The following is a 19,988-nucleotide window of genomic DNA, read 5'->3' on the forward strand; positions in this document are numbered from 1 at the left end:
TACCTCGTTGATTTTAACCCTACTGCGAATCCTCTTGCAAGGATGCCTGCCTTGAAGAAGTTTTCCTCCTCTCTCTACAAGAATCTCAGGGAGTCTCTCACCTACCTATTTTACTCTATGCTACTTTCTCCCCACCCCCACCCTCCTCTAGCTTATCTCTCCACGCTTCAGGCTCACTGCCTTTATTCCTGATGAAAGGCTTTTGCCCGAAACGTCGATTTCGAAGCTTCTCGGGTGCTGCCTGAACTGTTGTGCTCTTCCAGCACCATTAATCCAGGATAAGACACTCAGACAGCCAACCCAATCCAACAGCTGACATCTCTTGAAGGGTTATGTGCTAGCTAAGTATCTGGCAAATGCAGATGTCATGGAGAATCACCATTTTCTCAGGATTTTAATTACTGTGTGACACGTTTGTACAGGAATTTTACACTACAATCCCCACTACTTACACGTTTTTAATTAACCTGTTCAGACATGACAAATGTCCATAGCTATTGGAACTTGAACCTGAGTTTTGTGTCCCAGAGGTAGGGATACTACAACAGACATGACACCCCACCCCACACCCATTCAATACTGATGGACAGAGGAATCAATGAGCTTCTCAGATGCTGGCTTATTTAACCTACCTGTACAGAATCACATCAAACAATGTCCTCCCCTGCAAGTTAAGGAGATGACAGTAAATTGCCTCCCGGCGCCCGCTCACCACGTCCTCGACGTCGTTGGTGATGAGACCCTGAAGGAAGGGGCCGGTATCCCGGCCCTGGAGCCGCAGCAGCTGCCGGTGGCTCAGGCCATAGCAGCGATACGGGCCTCCAGCCTCAGTGCTGACACTCCGGAGACACCTCACAATTAAGGCAGGCCCTCGACCGACCGCCTGTAACTGCAATAAAAACCCCAACGATCGGCCACAGCGGAACAGCGACATAGCGACGGCCTCAACGCTCACTGCACTGACCGTTCAGACCCGAGTTCACCACCGGCATCTTAACAACACAGCGGCGCAATAACTCCCACGACATTGCCCTCTACAGGACTGGCTGAGCGAATGTCAGTTACCTCCCAGGACATTGCCCTCTGCAGGACTGGCTGAGCGAGTGTCTGTTACCTCCCAGGACATTGCCTTTTCAGGACTGCCTGATCGAATGTCTGTTACCTCCCAGGACATTGCCCTCCGCAGGACTGGCTGAGCGAGTGTCTGTTACCTCCCAGGACATTGCCCTCGGCAGGACTGGCTGAGCGAGTGTCTGTTACCTCCCAGGACATTGCCCTCTGCAGGACTGGCTGAGCGAATGTCTGTTACCTCCCAGGACATTGCCCTCTACAGGACTGGCTGAGCGAATGTCTGTTACCTCCCAGGACATTGCCCTCTACAGGGCTGGCTGAGCGAGTGTGTCACCCTCCCAGGACATTGCCCTCTGCAGGCGAGTGTCCGTCACTTCCCAGGTCATCGCCTTCTGCAGGGGCAGGACTGGCTGAGCGAATGTCTGTTACCTCCCAGGACATTGCCCTCTACAGGACTGGCTGAGCGAATGTCTGTTACCTCCCAGGACATTGCCCTCTACAGGGCTGGCTGAGCGAGTGTGTCACCCTCCCAGGACATTGCCTTCTGCAGGCGAGTGTCCGTCACTTCCCAGGTCATCGCCTTCTGCAGGGGACCCTGGGTGAGTGTCTGTGGCCTTCCCAGACATCGTCGTCTGCAAGGGAGTGGGTGAGTGTCTGTCACCTCCCAGGACATTGCCCTCTGCTGGACAGCGTGGGTGTGTCAATGACTCGCAGGAGATACTGAATATGTCAGTGACATCCCCGTATATTGCCCTCTGCTGGGAAGCTTAAGTATGTCTGTCACCTACCCGGATATCGCCTTCTGCTGGGGGAGGCTGTGTGATTGTCTCTCACCTCCGCGAATACCGCCCTCTGTTGGGTGATATGATTTGGAGATGCCGACGGGGGACTGCGGTGTACAAAGTTAAAAATACACAACACCAGGTTATAGTCCAACAGTTTAATTGGAAGCACGAGCTTTTGGACCGCTGCTCCATTAGGTGGTTGACAACCTTGCAATTAAACCTGTTAGACTATAACCTGGTGTTGTGTGATTTTTAACTCTGCTGGGGGAGGCTGAATGAGTGTAACATGGCCAGGGACGTAGAAACGTAGGAAATTCGCAGATCAACCAACACTGTCCCCCCCTTACTGTGCACAGTGTTTATCACCTGATTTTTAAGGAACAATGTAAATGCTTAGGAGCAATTCAGAGAAGTTTTAGGAGTTGGAAAGAATTACTTGGACTAAAGGGGTCAGAGTGTATGGGGAGAAAGTGTGGACAAGATACTAAATTGGTGATCAGCTGTGATCATATTGATTGATGGAGCAAACTCCACAGACTGAATGACCTATTCATCCTCCTGTTTTCTATGGTTACTGGACTAATACCTGAAATGTCTATATTCGAGTGGTGATTAGAATGGTGCTGGAAAAGCACAGCCAGTCAGACAGCATCTGAGGAGCAGGAAAATCGACGTTTCAGGTAAAAGCCCTTCATCAGGATGCTGGCTGACCGGCTGTACTTTTCCAGCACCACTCTAATCTAGAATCTGATTTCCATCATCTGCAGTCCTCACTTTTGCCTAATACCGAAATGGGCTGGTTTTCTTACAAGGAAAGGTTAGATAGATTAGACTCGTATATTGAAAGAATAAGAGACAACTTGGTTGAAACTTATAAAATCGTGAGCAGTTTGGATGGATGAAGAGATGTTTCCTCACACACAAGATTCTAGAACTAAGGGGTCACTGTCTTAAAATAACGCTTTGAAAACGGAAAGGAAGAAAATTGGTTTTCTGAGACTTGAGAGCCTTTGGAACTCTCTTCCTCAAAAGGCAGTGGAGTTTTTGAATCGTGTGAAGAAACAGAATCTTGCAATGTTTTTAAGACGGAACTAGAAAGATCCTTGAAAGCGAGGGAGTGAAAAATTATCAGGAATAAGTAGAAATGTATGGTGTGTAGAATGTATTTCAGCGATGATCTTATTGAATGGTAAGCAGACTCAAAGGAACACATGACCTAGTTCCGCTCCGAGTTCATGTTTATTTGTTGGGGGTTGATTGAAATGGGGACTAGAATGACACAGAGGAGCCTTCACAATGCTGTAAGGGGAGGGGAAGATCAAGGTGGTGCTGGCATCACTTCTGGAGTAGTGAAAATGGGTTTGAATATGAAGGCTGGGATGGAACGCCATCATGGTTTTGGGGTGTGGATTAATGGATTGAGAACAAAAGGTGACGTACAAAGTCAATAGTCGTGTCAACCATAGATGGGAGGACGGGGGGTTGGGAGGACGGGCGGTTGGGGGTTCCTCAGTCAAGGAACATGGCTGACAGAAGTGCTAGTATGGAAGGTAGCATCATCAGAACAGGTTTGATGAAGATGGAGAAACGTGGAGCAAGAGAGAGTAAGGAAATGTAGTTGAGGAGGAAGTTGGAGGAAGTCATCAAGGTCAAAATAAATATTTGTACAAAACCAATTCCAAGGAACTGAGACAGAGAAGTAAGGGCAAACAGCACTATCCTTGTCAGCAGGTTTGATAATAATGTTAGTTTGGACCCAAAAGAACAGAATGCAGCAATTCCAGACAAAGGTTAGGGAGGGTGAGGGGAGCAGATAAACTAAGATGGTTGACATCACACAGATCCAAAGGTTATTGAGAAAAGAGCCTGAGAGGAGAATGAAGAGATTTCTTTTTAGCTTTCCACAGGATAATCACTTGAGAAAACGTAAGCATAAATCAAGATAGCAGGATGAATTAATCAGCTGAAAGTGAGCAAAGAAATTGGTGGCAAAGTTTTTGATTTTGGTCAACAGCAAGAAACGGCAGCATCAAGTCATCCACACGCTGGAAAAAGATTGAGAGAGGGGACCTGAGTGGGACTGGAACATGGAACATCTTACAAAGATAACTAGGATCCATGCCTGCACTAAAGCCAACACATTTCAAACAGAGAAAGTGAGACAAGTTAATGGAGAGATTGGTGATGAGAGAACAAGTGCCATATGCAAACAAATTAGAAGAAAAAGGCCTCCATTCACGAAGATCACGGCTGATCTGTCTGTTTTAAATTCCACAATCCTACCCACCTCTGATTATCTTTCATTCCCTTCCCTAACAAGAATCTGATACTGCCTTAAAAATATTATTCACAAGAACACTTGAAACGCCATGGCAAAAAAGACTAAGGGCCAAGTGCTGCAAAATGGATTAGAATGGATAGCTTGAAGACTGACACAGTAACAATGGGCCAAAGAGCCTCGTTTCCATGCTGTAAAAGCCATGACTCAACTCCACCTCCACCCCTTCCTGAGGTAGAGATTTCCAAAGAAGCACAATCCTTGGAAGGAAATAAAACTCTGTCCTAAAAGGGACAACATCTTATTTTTAATATTGTTTCCTCTGCTTCACACCCACAAGAGAAAACACCCTTTCCAATTCCAACTTGTCAAGACTGTTCAGGATTTTACACATCTCCATCAAGACACTACACACTCTCCTAAACTCCAAAGAAAACAAGCCAGCTTGTTCAACATTTCCTCATGAGACAAAGTTCTCAGTTTAAACAGGTGGAAGGTGCAAGGTTCTAAATAAGAGCTGGTATAGGCAAGAAAGGCCTATGTGCTGGAAGATTCTAAAATGGTTAATCTGTTCTTACTGAGTGTCCACAATGAAAAGAAGTTTGTACCTGTCTCAGCCAGCATTATAACTACCAAAAGGGGGCACACGCGTTCTGACAAATTGTCATATCCATCCTGACAATCGCAGTTCACACATTCTTACAAGATCAGAAAAGATTATTATTTATATAGCACCTTTCACCATTTCTAAGCATCTCTGTGTGCTTTGCAGTCAATGAAATAAAGAATCTCAGCCACAATATGGGAAACACAGCAGCCAATTTGTGCACATTAAACTGAAAGGCGCCGTAATCCCAGAACACCATAGGTCAGCTCTCTTATTAGAACCTGAGGATCACTTTACCTTAGGCAAGAGCTGAGATTGAGGAGGTATGATCTTCATGATGACCTCGATGGGATTGATGATCACTGTTGGCTCGACAGCTGGTTTGCGACGCAGAGTGATGCCAACAATGTAGCCTCAATTCCCACAGAGGCGGAGGTGGACACAATAAGCCCCTGCAACAGCAGTACGACAACGTTTCAGCAATGTTCAATAGACATGTAGTTGGAGAAGCACAGCGGGTCAGGCAGCAGCAGAGGAGCAGAGAAGTCAACGTTTTGGGCCAGGACCCTTCATCAGGACTAGTGAAGGCTCCCAGTCCGAAGTGTTGACTTTCCTGCTCCTCGGATGCTATCTGACCTGCTTGTGCTTCTCCTGCTCCACGAGTATTGACTCTGGATTCCAGTATCTGTAGTCCTTACTGTCTCCATTTCAGCAATGTTGATGGATGGATAAATATTAGCTGACACGTTGGGGGGAGTACCTTTGCCCTCGTTGGAAATTATTTTACATACACTTGTGAAGGCAAGATGGGGCTTTGGTTAAATGACCCAATTCAAAATACAGCATTTCTGACAGTACAGCACTTAACTGGTACTGCATTGCAGAGTCAACCTACGTCTTATCTTCAAGCCTTTACAGTGGCACTTGAACCTTAAATTTCTGGATGAGAGTCAAGAGAACTCAGTGGTTAGCACTGTTGCCTCATAGCACCAAGGACCCGGATTTGATTCCACCCTCGGACTTTGCACATTATCTCTGTGTCTGCGTGGGTTTCCTCTGCGTGATCTGGTTTCCTCCCACAGGTGTGCAGGCTAGGTGCATTAGCCATGGGAAGTGCAGACTTACAGGGATAGGGTAAGGAGATGGATCTTGGTGGAATGTTCTTTGGAGGGTCAGTGTGGACTTGATGGGCCAAATGGCCTGCTTCCACACTGTAGGAATTTAATGATTTTAAGCCAACTCTCACTTTGTTAGGGCCTACTTTGAATGAGGTATGTAAATTGATTGTATTAAAATGATTGATCTCAGACCAGCTTTCCTCCAACAACCATCACCACCTCCCTTCGCTCACTGACCCCCAACACCCCAAGCTGCTCTTAAAATTCATCCCTCAGTAAATCCAGTCGCAACTTAACACAACAGGACATTCAAGATGGAGACAGAATTGGCTCATGGGCAGGAAACAGCGAATGGGGCTAAGGGGTTCTTTTTCAGGTTACCCAGTGGGGTTCCACAGGAACCAGTACTGGGACCACAACTGTTTACAAAATATATTAATGACCTGGAGGAAGGAAGCAAATGCACTGTAGCCAAAATTGCAGACAACACAAAAATTTGTGGAAATGCTGTTGCGAAAGGGATACAGTTTGCAGAGAGATAATGAAAGGTTAAGTAAGTGGGCAAAAAGTTGGCAAATTGAGTATAATGTGGAAATATGTGAAGTTGTTCATTTTGGAGGGGAGAACAAAAGAATAAAATATTATTTACATGGAGAAAAACTACAGAAGCTGCAACACATAGGAACTTTGGGATATTTGTTCATGAAACATAGAAAGTTAGCAGAGAGGTGGAGCAAGTAATTAGGAAGGCTAATAGAATGTTAGCTCTTATTTCAAGGGGGTTGGACTATAAGAGTAAGGAAGTCTTACAGCAGCTGTACAAGATGCTGGTGAGACCACATCTGGAGTACTGTGAGCAGTTATGATCCCCTTATTTAAGAACAGATGTCATTTCATTGTAAGCAGTTCAGAAAAGGTTCATATGGAAATGATCCCTGGTATGAAGGCCTGATTTGGACATGCCAGTGTTGGACTGGGATGTGCAAAGTTAAAAATCACACAACAGCAGGTTATAATCCAACAGGTTTAATTGAAAGCACACTGGCTTTTGGAGTGTCACTCCTTCATCAGGTGGTAGTGGAATACACAATTGAAAGACACAGAATTATGGAGAGACTGTCTTATGAGCAAAGGCTAAACAAGTTGGGACTCACTGCAGTTTAGAAGACTAGAAGTGATCTCATTGAAACAAAGTTAAAAATCACACAACACCAGGTTATAGTCCAACCGGTTTAATTGGAAGCACACTAGCTTTCAGAGCGATGCTCCGAAAGTTAGTGTGCTTCCAATTAAACATGTTGGACTATAACCTGGTGTTGTGTGATTTTTAACTATGTACACCCCCGTCCAACACCGACATATCCAAATCATTGAAACATGTAAGATTTTTAACAGACTTCACAGGGTAAATGCTGTTAGGATGATTCCCCTAATGGGAGAGTCTGGGGCACAATATCAGAATAAAGGGATGCCAATTTAAGACTCGGATGAAGAGGAATTTCTTCTCTCAGAGAGTTGAGAATTTGGAACTCCTTGTCAAAGAGAGCTGTGGGAACAGAGTACTTGTGTACATTTAAGGCTGTGATAGATAGATGCTTGATCACTTGAGAATCAAGAGTTACAGGGAAGTTAACGTGAGGAATCTCAGATCAGCCATTATCCTATTGAATGGCGGAATTGGCTCAAGAGGCCAAACAGCTTAATACTGTTCATATTTTCTTATTTATCATCATGATTGATTGACACCTGAATAAAGCTTTGTATCATTGACCCACTCCTACTCATTCAGCTCCGCAAATACACAATATCCATGCTGCTTACTTTTGTATCTTAGAGAGAAAATTTACATTTAAAATTTAAAACTTTAAGTTTATTTTGAGAAAAAAAGCTTTGATTATTTTATTTTGTTGAAATACAAGGCTTTGCTGGTGTCCTGTGTGTCTTACAAGTTAAAAATGACTCTTCCAAAGAAATTGGCGATTGATTCCATTGTCTGACGTTCACTGGAAAATCTCATGTTCTTGGATGGAGAATAATGGTTTACAACATCTGCAAAATGTTGCTTTTGTAAGAATATAAGAACTAGGAATATGAGTAGGCCATTCAGCACCTCAAACCTGCTCCGCCATTTGATAGGATCATGGCTGATTAGTTATAAAATATTCTTCGGATGAAGTCCTTTCTTTAATTAAAACTTACATTACAGCACAGTACAGGCCTTTCGGCCCTCTATGTTGCACCGACCTGTGGAACCAATCTGAAGCCCATCTATCCTACACTATTCCAGCCTAGTCCATATGTTTATCTAATGACCATTTACATGCCCTTAAACTTGGCGAGTCTACTACTGTTGCTGGCTGTGTATTTCATGCCCCTACTATGCTCTAAGTAAAGAAACTACCTCTGACTGTTCTATATCTATCAATCAATTTAAAGCTATGTCCCCTCGGGCTAGCCATCGCCATCCGAGGAAAAAGACTCTCACTGTTCACCCTATCTAATCTTCTGATTATCTTATACGTCTCAATTCAGTCACTTCTCAAGCTTCTTCTCTCTAATGAAAACAGCCTCAAGTCCCTCAGCCTTTCCTCGTAAGACCTTCCCCCCCATACCAGGCAACATCCTAGTAAATCTCCTCTGAACCCTTTCCAAAGCTTCCACATCCTTCCCATAATGCGGTGACCAGAACTGTATGCAACACTCCAAGTGCCACTTCACCAGAATTTTGTACAGCTGCAGCATGACCTCATGGTTCTGAAACTCAATCTCTCTACCAATAAAAGCTAACACACTGTATGCCTTCTTACCAACCCATCAACCTGAGTGACAACTTTCAGGGATCTCTGTATATGGACACCGAGATCTCTCCGCTCATCTCCACTACCATGAATCTTACCATGAGCCCAGTATTCATTATTCCTGTTGCTCCTTCCAAAGTGAGTCACCTCACACTTTTCTGTATTAAACACCATTTGCCACCTCTCAGCACAGCTCTGTAGCTTATATATGTCCCTCTGTAACCTGCAACATGCTTCAGCACTATCCACAACTCTACTGACCTTAGTGTCATCCACAAATTTACTAACCCATCCTTCTATGCCCTCAGTTTTTTGCCCTGAATATAATTTATTTCACAAAGTCAGGACTCAGGCAATTAGTTGCACTCATCTTGAATCATAGAATCCCACAGTGTGAAAGCAGACCATTCGGCCTATCGAGTCCACACTGATCCTCCAAAGAGCATCCCACCCAGACCCATCTTATTCCTATAACTCGACATTTCCTATGGTTAACCTACATAGCGTGCACATCCCTGGACACCATGGGCAATTTACCATGGCCAAACCACTTAACCTGCACATCTTTGGACTGTGGAAGGAAACTGGGGCACCAAGAGGAAACCCACACAGACACAAGAAGAGTGTGTAAACTCCACACACACTCACCCAAGGATGGAATAAAACTTGGATCCTTGGCACTGTGAGACAGTAGTGCTAACCTGTGATCCACTATGCCACCTATCTCTTAAGTTTCTGTCCTCATTATTATTGAAGACAACTAGGAATGGGCAATAAATGTCAGCCCAGACAGTAACAACCATATCCCTTGAAAGAATGGGACAAAATGTTTGACTTGGAGTTATTTACCAGGACACTTGTTTGGAATGGTTTTGTAATCTAAATGTACATCTGAAAATGGATCCAACAGAGCACAGGCATGACTGCCAGGGAATATGTAACTAGGGGGAAGTACCATGTCATTAAAGGGCGCATTGTTTATGGTAACAGGACAAGTAGGGGCCCATAAAGATTGCTGACTATGAGAGAAATGCAGTTTGACAATCACAAAGAGAGTTCTGCTCCAACTTCAAACTTGTGCCTATTACTGTGGGCACCAGGAGGCAATAGCTAAATACTAAAAAATCTGAGATAAAGGATTACATTTTCTAGGGCCTCATGAAGCCCAGAAAGAGGTGGGAGACCTGGAGAATTGAATGGGTTGTGGTCAGGACATATTCTCAATGTTATCCTAACTCCACACAAGTGAGGTCCAGTTGGGCAGGCCTCTGGCAACCCTCCAACCCCACTTCCATTGAATAGATGGCCTAATTCTGATCATATATCTCATTGTCTCTCTCCTATTTCTTATCGACATTTTCCCATTTTTGGCTTGTTGCTCTGTTTGCTAATTTCTATGGTCATAACCTTCCTTTTTTTGCATGACCAACCTTAGAACATAGAACATAGAACAATGCAGTGCAGAACAGGCCCTTCGGCCCTCGATGTTGCGCCGACCTGTGAACTATTCTCAGCTTGTCCCGCTACTCTATCCCATCATCATCCATGTGCTTATCTAAGGATTGTTTAAATCTCCCTAATGTGTCTGAGTTGACTACATTAGCAGGTAGGGCATTCCACGCCCTTACCACTCTCTGTGTAAAGAACCTGCCTCTGACATCAGTCTTAAATCCATCACCCCTCAATTTGTAGTTATGCCCCCTCGTACACAGTGATGTCATCATCCGAGGAAAAAGACTCCCACTGTCTACCCTATCTAATCCTCTGATCATCTTGTATGTCTCTATCAAATCCCCTCTTAGCCTTCTTCTTTCCAATGAGAATAGACCCAAGTCTCCCAGCCTTTCCTCATAAGACCTTCCCTCCAGACCAGACATCCTGATAAATCTCCTCTGCACCTTATCCAATGCTTCCACATCCTTCCCAAAATATGGCGACCAGAACTGTACACAATATTCCAAGTGTGGCCGCACCAGCCTTTTGTATAGTTGCAGCATGATATTGCGGTTCCGAACTCAATCCCCCTACGAATGAAACCTAACACATCGTCTGCCTTCTTAACAGCACTATTCACCTGGGTAGCAACCTTCAGGGATCTATGCACATGGACTCCAAGATCCCTCTGCACATCCATACTATCAAGAATCTTTCCATCGACCCAGTACTCTGCCTTCCTGTTATTCTTCCCAAAGTGCATCACCTCACATTTTATCTGCATTGAACTCCACTTGCCACCTCTCAGCCCAATTCAGCAGTTTATCCAAGTTCCCCTGCAACCTGTAACATTCTTCCACACTGTCCACTACTCTACCAACATTAGTGTCATCTGCAAATTTACTTATCCATCCACCAATGCCTGCATCTAAGTCATTTATAAAAATGACAAACAACAGTGGTCCCAAAACAAATCCTTGTGGCACACCACTAGTAACCGGACTGCAGGCTGAATATTTTCCATCAACAACCACTTGCTGCCTTCTTTCAGAAAGCCAGTTTATAATCCAAACTGCTAAATCACCCTCAATTACATGCCTCTGCATTTTCTGCAACAGCCTACTATGTGGAACCTTATCAAAGGCTTTACTGAAATCCATGTATACCACGTTAACTGTCCTACCCTCATCTACATGCTTGGTCACATTCTCAAAAAACTCAATGAGGTTTGTGAGACACGACCTCCCCTTGACGAAACCATGTTGACTATCTGAAATCAAATTGTTGTTTGCTAGATGATTATAAATCTCTTATAATTGTTTCCAAAACCTTTCCTAAAACTGAAGTAAGGTTCACTGGTCTATAATTACCTGGGTCATCTCTACTGCCCCTTCTTGAAAAAGGGCACAACATTTGCAATCTTCCAGTCCTCTGGTACCAAACCTGTGAACAATGATGACTCAAATATCAAAGCCAAAGGCTCTGCTATCTCCTCCCGAGCTTCCAGAGAATCCTTGGATAAATCTCAACGGGCGCAGGGGACTTGTCTACTTTCACTCTTTCTAGAATTGGTAACACCTGTTTGTAACTAACCTCAATCCCTTCTAGTCTAATATCTCGTACCTCATTCTTCTCCTCTACAATATTCTCCTTTTCCTGAGTGAAAACCGATGAGAAATGTTCGTTTAGCACCTCTCCGATCTCCACAGGGTCCACACTCAACTTCCCACTTCTGTCTTTGACTGGCCCTATTCCTACCCTAACCATCCTTTTATTCCTCACATACCTATAGAAAGCTTTAGGATTCTCCTTTATTCTATTTGCTAAAGACTGCTCTTCTTAACTCTCTCTTTAAATCCTTCCTCACTGATCTGTAACTCTTCATTGCCTCATCTGAATCATCTTGCCTCATCAACACATAAGCCTCCTTCTTCTTCACAACAAGAGATGCAATTTCTGTTGTAAACCATGGTTCCCTTACCTTATCACTTCTTCCCTGCCTGACAGGGACATACTTATCAAGGACACGCAATATCTGTTCCTTAAACCACTCCACATTTCCATTGTCTTTTTCCCCTGCATTTTGCTACCCCATTCTATGCATCCTAATTCATGCCTAATCACATTATAATTGCCCTTGCCCCACCGATAACTCTTGACCTGTGGCATGTACCTATCCCTTTCCATTGCTAAACTAAACATAATTGAATTATGTTCAGTCTCTCCGAAGTGCTCACCTGCTACTAAATCAAAAACCTGGCCTGGTTCATTACCAAGCACCAGATTCAGTGTGGCCTCCCCTCTTGTCGGCCCTTTGACATACAGTGTCAGTAACCCGTCCTGTACACATTGGACAAAAACTGATCCATCCAACGTACTAGAGTTACAGCCTTTCCAGTCAATGTTGGGGAAGTTAAAGTCCCCCATAATGACCACCCTGTTCCTTTCACTCTTACCCAGAATAATTCTGCCAATCCTCTCTTCCACCTCCCTGGAACTCTGCAGAGGCCTATAAAAAACTTCAAGCAGTGTGACCTCTCCTCTCTTGTTTCTAACCTCAGCCCACACTACCTCAGTAGACGAGTCTTCATCAAAAGTTCTCTCAGCCACCGTTATACTATCCTTGACTAACAAGGCCACGCCTCCCCCTATTTTACTGCCTTGTCTATTCTTAATGAAAGATCTAAATCCTGGAACCTGCAACATCCATACCTCATCCTGCTCTATCCATGTCTCCGAAATGGCCACAACATCGAAGTCCCAGATACCTATCCATGCTGCAAGCTCACCTACCTTATTTCGGATACTTCTGGCGTTGAAGGAAACACACTTCAAACCACTTCGTTGTCTGCCAGCACATTCCTGTGACCCTGAAATCCTGTCCCTGTCCTTCCTACTCTCATCCTCCTGTGCACTGCAACTACACCTCCGGTTCCCATCTCCCTGCTGAGCTAGTTTAAACCCACCCGAATAGCACCAGCAAATTTCCCATCCAGGATATTAGTACCCCTCTGGTTTAAAATCCCCAGTGTCCTTGTTCTCAATCCATCATTGCCCTTCAGTATTTCTGCATTAAACCTAGCTAAGCAAGACTAGGAGACTGCTTTCATAGCATTATAAAATCCCTACAGTGTGGAAGCAGGCCATTTAGCGCATGGAGTCAAGGAAGATCAGGGAAATAAACTGCTTTCCTTCAGACTTGAAGTAGTTTTACTACAGAGAAAGAGGATAGCTCCTTCCCTTTTGAAGATCCATTGGTTTTTCCAAAACATTAACATCCACAAGTTGTTCAGCTGTCTGGGAGCCAATCACATAGTTGTTGGCAGGCGGATGGCCTTTATCACTGACAACTGGTCACCATTTCACAGATCAATCAGCTACTTCTTGCTGGCTGAAGCTCAATTTACATACAACCATGGCTTCAGCCAAACTGTGCACAGACCTCCCCCACTGCTTAAACAAACAACTGTGTAAACAGCAATGAGATTCAGGTAACTTACTTTTAAATAATGCAGCAATCCATTTAGCAAATTTTTGTTTTTTTTAAAATAGTCCTTTTCCTATTTCAGTCCACAAACAAAAATACAGAAAATAAAAAGTGGAGTTCGTTACAAATGTTTGTGATTGCCCTGTGTTTCATTTATGATATACCCAGAGGATTATAGCTTTCCTTATTAGCATTTTTCATAAACGTTTTAATGAATGGGTTAAGATATGTTGAATGACTTAGAATCCCTTATCCTATGGCATTTTCCTCAGTGTCCTGGGAATGTCTTTTCTAATCTGCATTTAGCTTGTAATCATCCATTTTACTAGACCTGCCCTCAGTGTTTGATATTAAGTTTTAACCTGGGAGCAATGGTTTAAATCTAAATAATGTTCATAAGTAACAAGTCATTATTTAAAAGTGCTGGCTTAGTTCAATTACTAGTCAGCTTGCTGTCTTTTTTAATAAATGTCTTCTTTGTTAAGTGAGGCTTGAATCTACAACTTTCTGACTCCGAGAGATTCTCATGTGAGTCAGAAGGTTGTGCATTCAAGATTAACTGATTTGAACACATGATATAAACTGACATGATAAGCTGAGGCTTTATCTGAAAGTTCATTATGTCACATGCTGACAACAGATTATCCAGATTCATAGAATCTTACGGCACTGATTTATTTGGCACTTTGAAAGAGCTTTCTAATTGGTCACACTACTTTGCTCTTTCTCTACTGTCCTGTAAATCTCTCAAAGAACAATGACCGGTATAGACAGGAACAGGCCCTTCGGCCCATCAAGACTGTGCTGACAGACTATGCCTTTCTAAACTAAAAACCTTTTGTCTCTATGCAGTCCATATCCCTCTATTCCTTGCTTATTCATGTATCTGTCAAGATGCCTTTTAAATGTTGCTATTGTATCCACTTCCACCACTTCCCCTGGCAGCTCATTCTAGGTACTTACCACCCTCTGTATAAAAAACTTTGCCTCACATCTCATTTAAACTCACTCCCTTTTACCTTTAACTTATGTCCCCAAGAAATTGACATTTCTACTATCGGAAAAAGACTCCAATTATCCATTCTGTCTACATCTCATAATTTTGTGAGCTTCTGTTTGGTTGATCCTCATTTTTGATGTTCAAGTGAAAATCAAATTTGTCCAATCTCTCCTCAGAGCAAATACCCTCCAAACCAGGAACATCCTGGTAAACCTTTTCTGTACCCTCTCCATAGCCTCACATCTTCTTGTAGTGAGGCAACCAGAACTGTACACAATATTCCAAATGTGGCCTGACTAAAGTTCTATACAGCTACAACATGACTTGCCAATTTTTACACTCTATGCCCTGACTTATGTAGGCTAGCGTGCCATATGTCTTCTTGACCAATTCATCCACTCAGGGAACTGTGGACCTATTCACTTGGATCCTTCTGTATGTGTGTTCTACTGAGTGTTCTGCCATTTATTGTATACTTCCCTCCTACTTTGGATCTTCCAAAATGCATCACCTCGCATTTGTACAGATTAAATTCTATCTGCCATTTTTCCATCCAAGTGTCCAGTCCATCTCTAACTCTAACAGTCTAACTGCACTGTATCCAAATGTTCTTTTTTTTTTACTCTAGGCCTGTTTCACAATCTGATGTCATTTCTGGGTTGAACCCCACTGCCAACATATGATTTAAGTGTTCCCTATATGTTAGCCACTGTTACACAGATGACAAAGACTGACTACTTGTTGAGACCGATATCTTGAAGTTTATAAATAACACTATTTACACTACTATAACATGTCAGACTTACACAGCCTAGGTTTTGTGTGTATGGACTTCATAGAGCCTAGATGCAACAATTATGTAATGATTTTAGTGTGATTACTGCTGCTGCTACAACAATGAAGGTCAGGCAGACATTTTTATATTAGAATGTAACATGTCATGATGCCATGTAACTGTTTTCAAGGTACATTGTTTACGTAAGAATACAATATCTCCTCCTTCCTTTGAATGAAGGGAGGGTTGATTAGTAAGCTCGTAGATGATACAAAAATTAGGGGGGGGGGTAAATAGTCAGAGTCATGGATTACAGGAAGATATAGACAGGCTGGTCAGATGGACTGATGAGTGACAAATGGAATTCAATCTGAATAAGTGTGAGGTGATGCACTTAGGCAGGACAAACAATGCAAAGGAATACACAATAAACGATAGCACTGAAGATCAGAGAGACCTTGGCAAGCATGTCCACTGGTCCCTTAAGGTAATCAGACAGGTGGATAAAGTCATTACAAAGGCGTATGGAATATTTGCCTTTATTAGTTGAGCATAAAGTTTAGCTGCACGGAGTGATGCTGGAACTGTTCATTAGGTCACAGATAGGTCTGCATTATTGCACTGAAGACGGTATGGAGTAGGTTTACCAGGATGTTATCTGGGCTGGAAAGTTTTACTTATGAAGAGACATTTGATAGAACTGGTTGTTTTTCTTCGAACAGAGGCTATTGGGGTGTTGTTGGATGGGGTGGGGAGAGACATAACTGAGATGTATAAAATTATGAGGGGCATAGACAGAGCAGATGGAAAGAAACTTTTCCTTTTGGTGGAGCTATCAATTACCAGGGACATAGATTTAAGGTAAGAGGCAGGAGGTTTTGAGGGCATGAGGGAAAACCTTTTTATCCAGAAACCACCTCAGGAGCATACAACCACACAGCCAAAACATTGAATTCATCAGTTTCCAAATCTCGCCATCCCCCCCCCCCACCTCTAACTCAGTACCACCCTCTAGACCTGACCTACCTGTCCATCCTCTTTTCCATCTATCTGCTCCAGACTGCCCACTAACCTATCACTGTAACCACCTATCACCATCCCAACTTTCCCCTAGCTCCACACCCTCTCCCCGTATTTATTTCTCAGCCCCCTTTCCCCTCCCCTCTCCTGGTGAAAGGTTATGCCCAAAACGTCAACTCTCTTGCTCCTCAGATGCTGCCTGACCTCCTGTGCCTTTTTCCAGTGCCACACTTTATCGACTCCGACTTTCCAGAATCTGCAATCCTCACTATCTTCTAACTTTTGTATGGGCAAATGTCTACCTCACCTCCACCCTCTGGGTTCTTTCATTGTTCTTTTTTTAAAGGTTGGCAGAGCATTAATTCCAATTTGTTTGGGCAAGATCTCTTCTCACCCTGATGAAGCTAGTTATCCTTACTCTGGATTGCTCCTTTGCCATAGCCAAAAACTACCCATAAGACAACAATGATTGTCCCTTAAATGTTCCCCTCCCGATACTTGATCTACATGACCCAGGTTCATTCACAAGAACCTACAGAAAAATAGACGCTGTCTTTCAATTCCTTGGCATATCCTTTCTCTCCAGCACTTCAATTCTGCCCTTAATACTGCCACTCATTTCTTCCCTTCTTTCCTGAACATCCTGTATCCGGGGCTGGATTTTATTGAAGCAAATTTGCAGCTGCTGAAATATCTATCTGTTCCCTTATTACCATTGCTTTCCCAGTTTTCTTTGCTGAGACAGCCATGATGGTGTGGACTCTATTCTGGTGGGACTGTCCAGATGAACCAGAACTCAATACTGGACAGGCAGCGAGATACACTGAAATATCTTCACAGTCCTCACCGATGTCAGCGCACCTCTAATTCTAGCCTCTTTAGCACTCTCAATTTTAAATTGCTGTCCCTTCAGTTTTCTGGACCCCAATGTCTGGAATTCTCTACCACACATTTTCTTTTAAACCTCCTTTGAAATATTCCTGCAAAGTTAACTTTCCAATCACACTTTTGGTGATCTTATGTACTATTTCCTTGTGTCTTGGTGTTATGCTCTCTTTTATAATATTCCTATGAAGTACTTGGGAAAGTTACAATAATAGTTGGATTTCCCAGTTTGAATTGAAAAAGCTTGCAGCTCAACTGAGGTGCCGATGAGTGGCTGGAACAGGCATGTGTTCCCCAACATTATTTGTGGGCTAGTAGTCAGAGGTATGCACCTCTCACTGGAATACCTGAAGTTTATTTACTGGCATTGCTGTAAGTGCAATTAATTGGCTGACTGTGGGCAGAAAATGCAAACAATTTTGAAGGATTATTATTATTGGATTAATATTTCTGTGAACAAGCAGTCAGTCAAAACAACATGCTCCCTCAGGAGACAGTGGAACTAGTTAATATCAATCTATTCAACTTAATTCTGAAAGTAACACTCCATGATATAATGTGCAAATAATTCGATGAGGCGACTGTAGAATGCATGGAGAGACACGTGACTTTGGATCAATGGTAACTAAAACCTTTCATTATGGATTGTTTAAAGACGACTTTCATAAACATCCACTCCCTCCACCTTCAACACTTAATATCAGCAATGTGTACCATCTACAAGATGTGCTGCAGAAATTCATCAAAGCTCCTTTGACAGCACTTTCCAAACCCACAACCACTTCTAACTAGAAAGAAAAAGGCAACAGATGCATGGAAATACCAGCACTTGCAAGTGCCCTCTGAGCCATTAACCATCCTGACTTGTAAATATACAATCACAGAATCCTTACAGTGCAGAAAGAAGCCATTCAGTCCAACAAAACTGCACTGACTCTCTGAACAGTATCACACCCAAACCTAGGCCCTACGCTATCCCCATAATCTTGCATTTACCATGGTTAACCCACCTGGCTTGCACACCTCCGGACAATTTAGCATGGCCAATCCACCTCACCTATGCATCATCAGACTGAGAGAGGAAACTGGAGCACCTGGAGGAAACCCATGCAGCACATATCACAGAATATCGTTATTCTTCCACTGCTGCAGGGTTGAAATCCTGGAACTCCCTCTACAACAGCATTGTGGATGTACCTACAGCACATGAACTACAGCAGTTCAAAAAGGCAGCTCAACACTACTTTCTCAAAGACAACTAGGAAGAGGCAATAAATACTAGCCCAGCTAATGACACCCACATCCCAAGAATGATTAAAAACCTGATAGATTGATTGCAATGGTTAGTCAACAACTCCATTATTGTTGGATCATACAAATACCAAGATGTCAGAAAGCAAACTGGATGGACATTTTTTTTCAAAATTCATTTATGGCCTATGGGCATCATTAACTAGGCCAATGTTTATTGCCCATCCCTAATTACCCAGAGGCAATTAAGAATCAACCACATAGTAGGTCTGGAGTCACACGTAGGCCAGACGAAGGCCAGCAGATCTCCTCCGTAAAGAACATTAATGAACCAGATGGGTTTTTCCTGACAATCAGCAATGGTTTAATGGTCATCATTGGATATTTACTTCCAGATTATTATGGTGGGATCGAACCCAGATACCCATAACACAAGTTGGGTCTCTGGATTAACAGTCTAGCAGAAAAACCATCAGGCCAGCGCCTACCCTGTTGTACTTCATTTAACAATTCCAATCTTCCTAGAATTTATTTTTAAAAATGATTCAATCAATACTAGTTATTTATTGTTCTGCAAAAACAAAAATATGCATTTTGTTTTGTTTAAATGTATTTTGCTTAAATATATTTTCTACTTGTCTCTATACAATCTATTCACTGAGACAGAGTAGATCTTCATCTTTAGATATACAAATAGTATTTATGTGAAACATCAATGCATGAGTTATTACAGATAAGGCAAGAATATATATTTCCAACAGCCTTCCCCTGCTCGTAAAATTAAACCAAGAAGACAAATGTGATTTTATGGTGAGTTTATTAAAAGATATTCAAAACATTCAATGACAAGCAGAAAAATGAAAACTGAATTAAAACTGACAGTCTTTTCATCCAAAACAAGCACAAATGTTTTAAAAACAGGTGATGTGTTTTGCTTCGATGATGATTTTGTGGACAGTACATTTTCTAACACTGGCTCTACTCATTTAGTTTAGAAGTTTCAGTACTCGTTACCTTCAACGATCGCACAAAGTTTAACATTAAGTTGACAAATTTTTTAAAATGCATCGGGACACAGTGATATTATTGCTTGTATTCTTTCCTCTTTCCAGCAACAGTGTTAGCAACTGGAGAAGTTTTTCTTTTTAAAAAAGCATATTAAACATGGGGTTACTTCATTAAAAACCCCTCTGAAGAAAATTGAAGGCTAAAAGAAGCATGTTATTTTCCTCTTGATCAATTCAAGTATCTTCCAGGTTGAAGGAATGCAGACAGCTTTGAGAAAAAAATCACCTAGTACACGTACTATTTATCTAGTAGGCGACAGAAAGGCACCTCTTTTATCATGAAATAGCTCACAGTTACAAGATGGAATGTGGTATTTATTTTTAATAATCTACCTTACCTTGAATTAGATTTATTCCCTATCTTGTTCATTACTTAATTCTAACCCTATATTCATAATGCAGCTGTGAAGGT

The 19,988-nt window shown here is 42.6% G+C and overlaps 1 protein-coding gene across 1 annotated transcript in view; it reads right to left on the reverse strand.

The window, feature by feature from the left end:
• iba57 (iron-sulfur cluster assembly factor IBA57) overlaps window positions 1–1,038 on the reverse strand; it is a 9,739-nt gene extending 8,701 nt beyond the window's left edge. Inside the window, exon 1 of the mRNA XM_043690804.1 lies at window positions 633–1,038. Coding sequence (XP_043546739.1) covers window positions 633–934 — 302 coding nt within the window. The 5' untranslated portion in view covers window positions 935–1,038. The remainder of the gene's footprint in view (window positions 1–632) is intronic.
• Between the last annotated feature and the right edge of the window lie 18,950 nt (window positions 1,039–19,988).

This window comes from Chiloscyllium plagiosum, chromosome 5, assembly GCF_004010195.1.
Source record: "Chiloscyllium plagiosum isolate BGI_BamShark_2017 chromosome 5, ASM401019v2, whole genome shotgun sequence".
NCBI lineage: Eukaryota > Metazoa > Chordata > Chondrichthyes > Orectolobiformes > Hemiscylliidae > Chiloscyllium > Chiloscyllium plagiosum.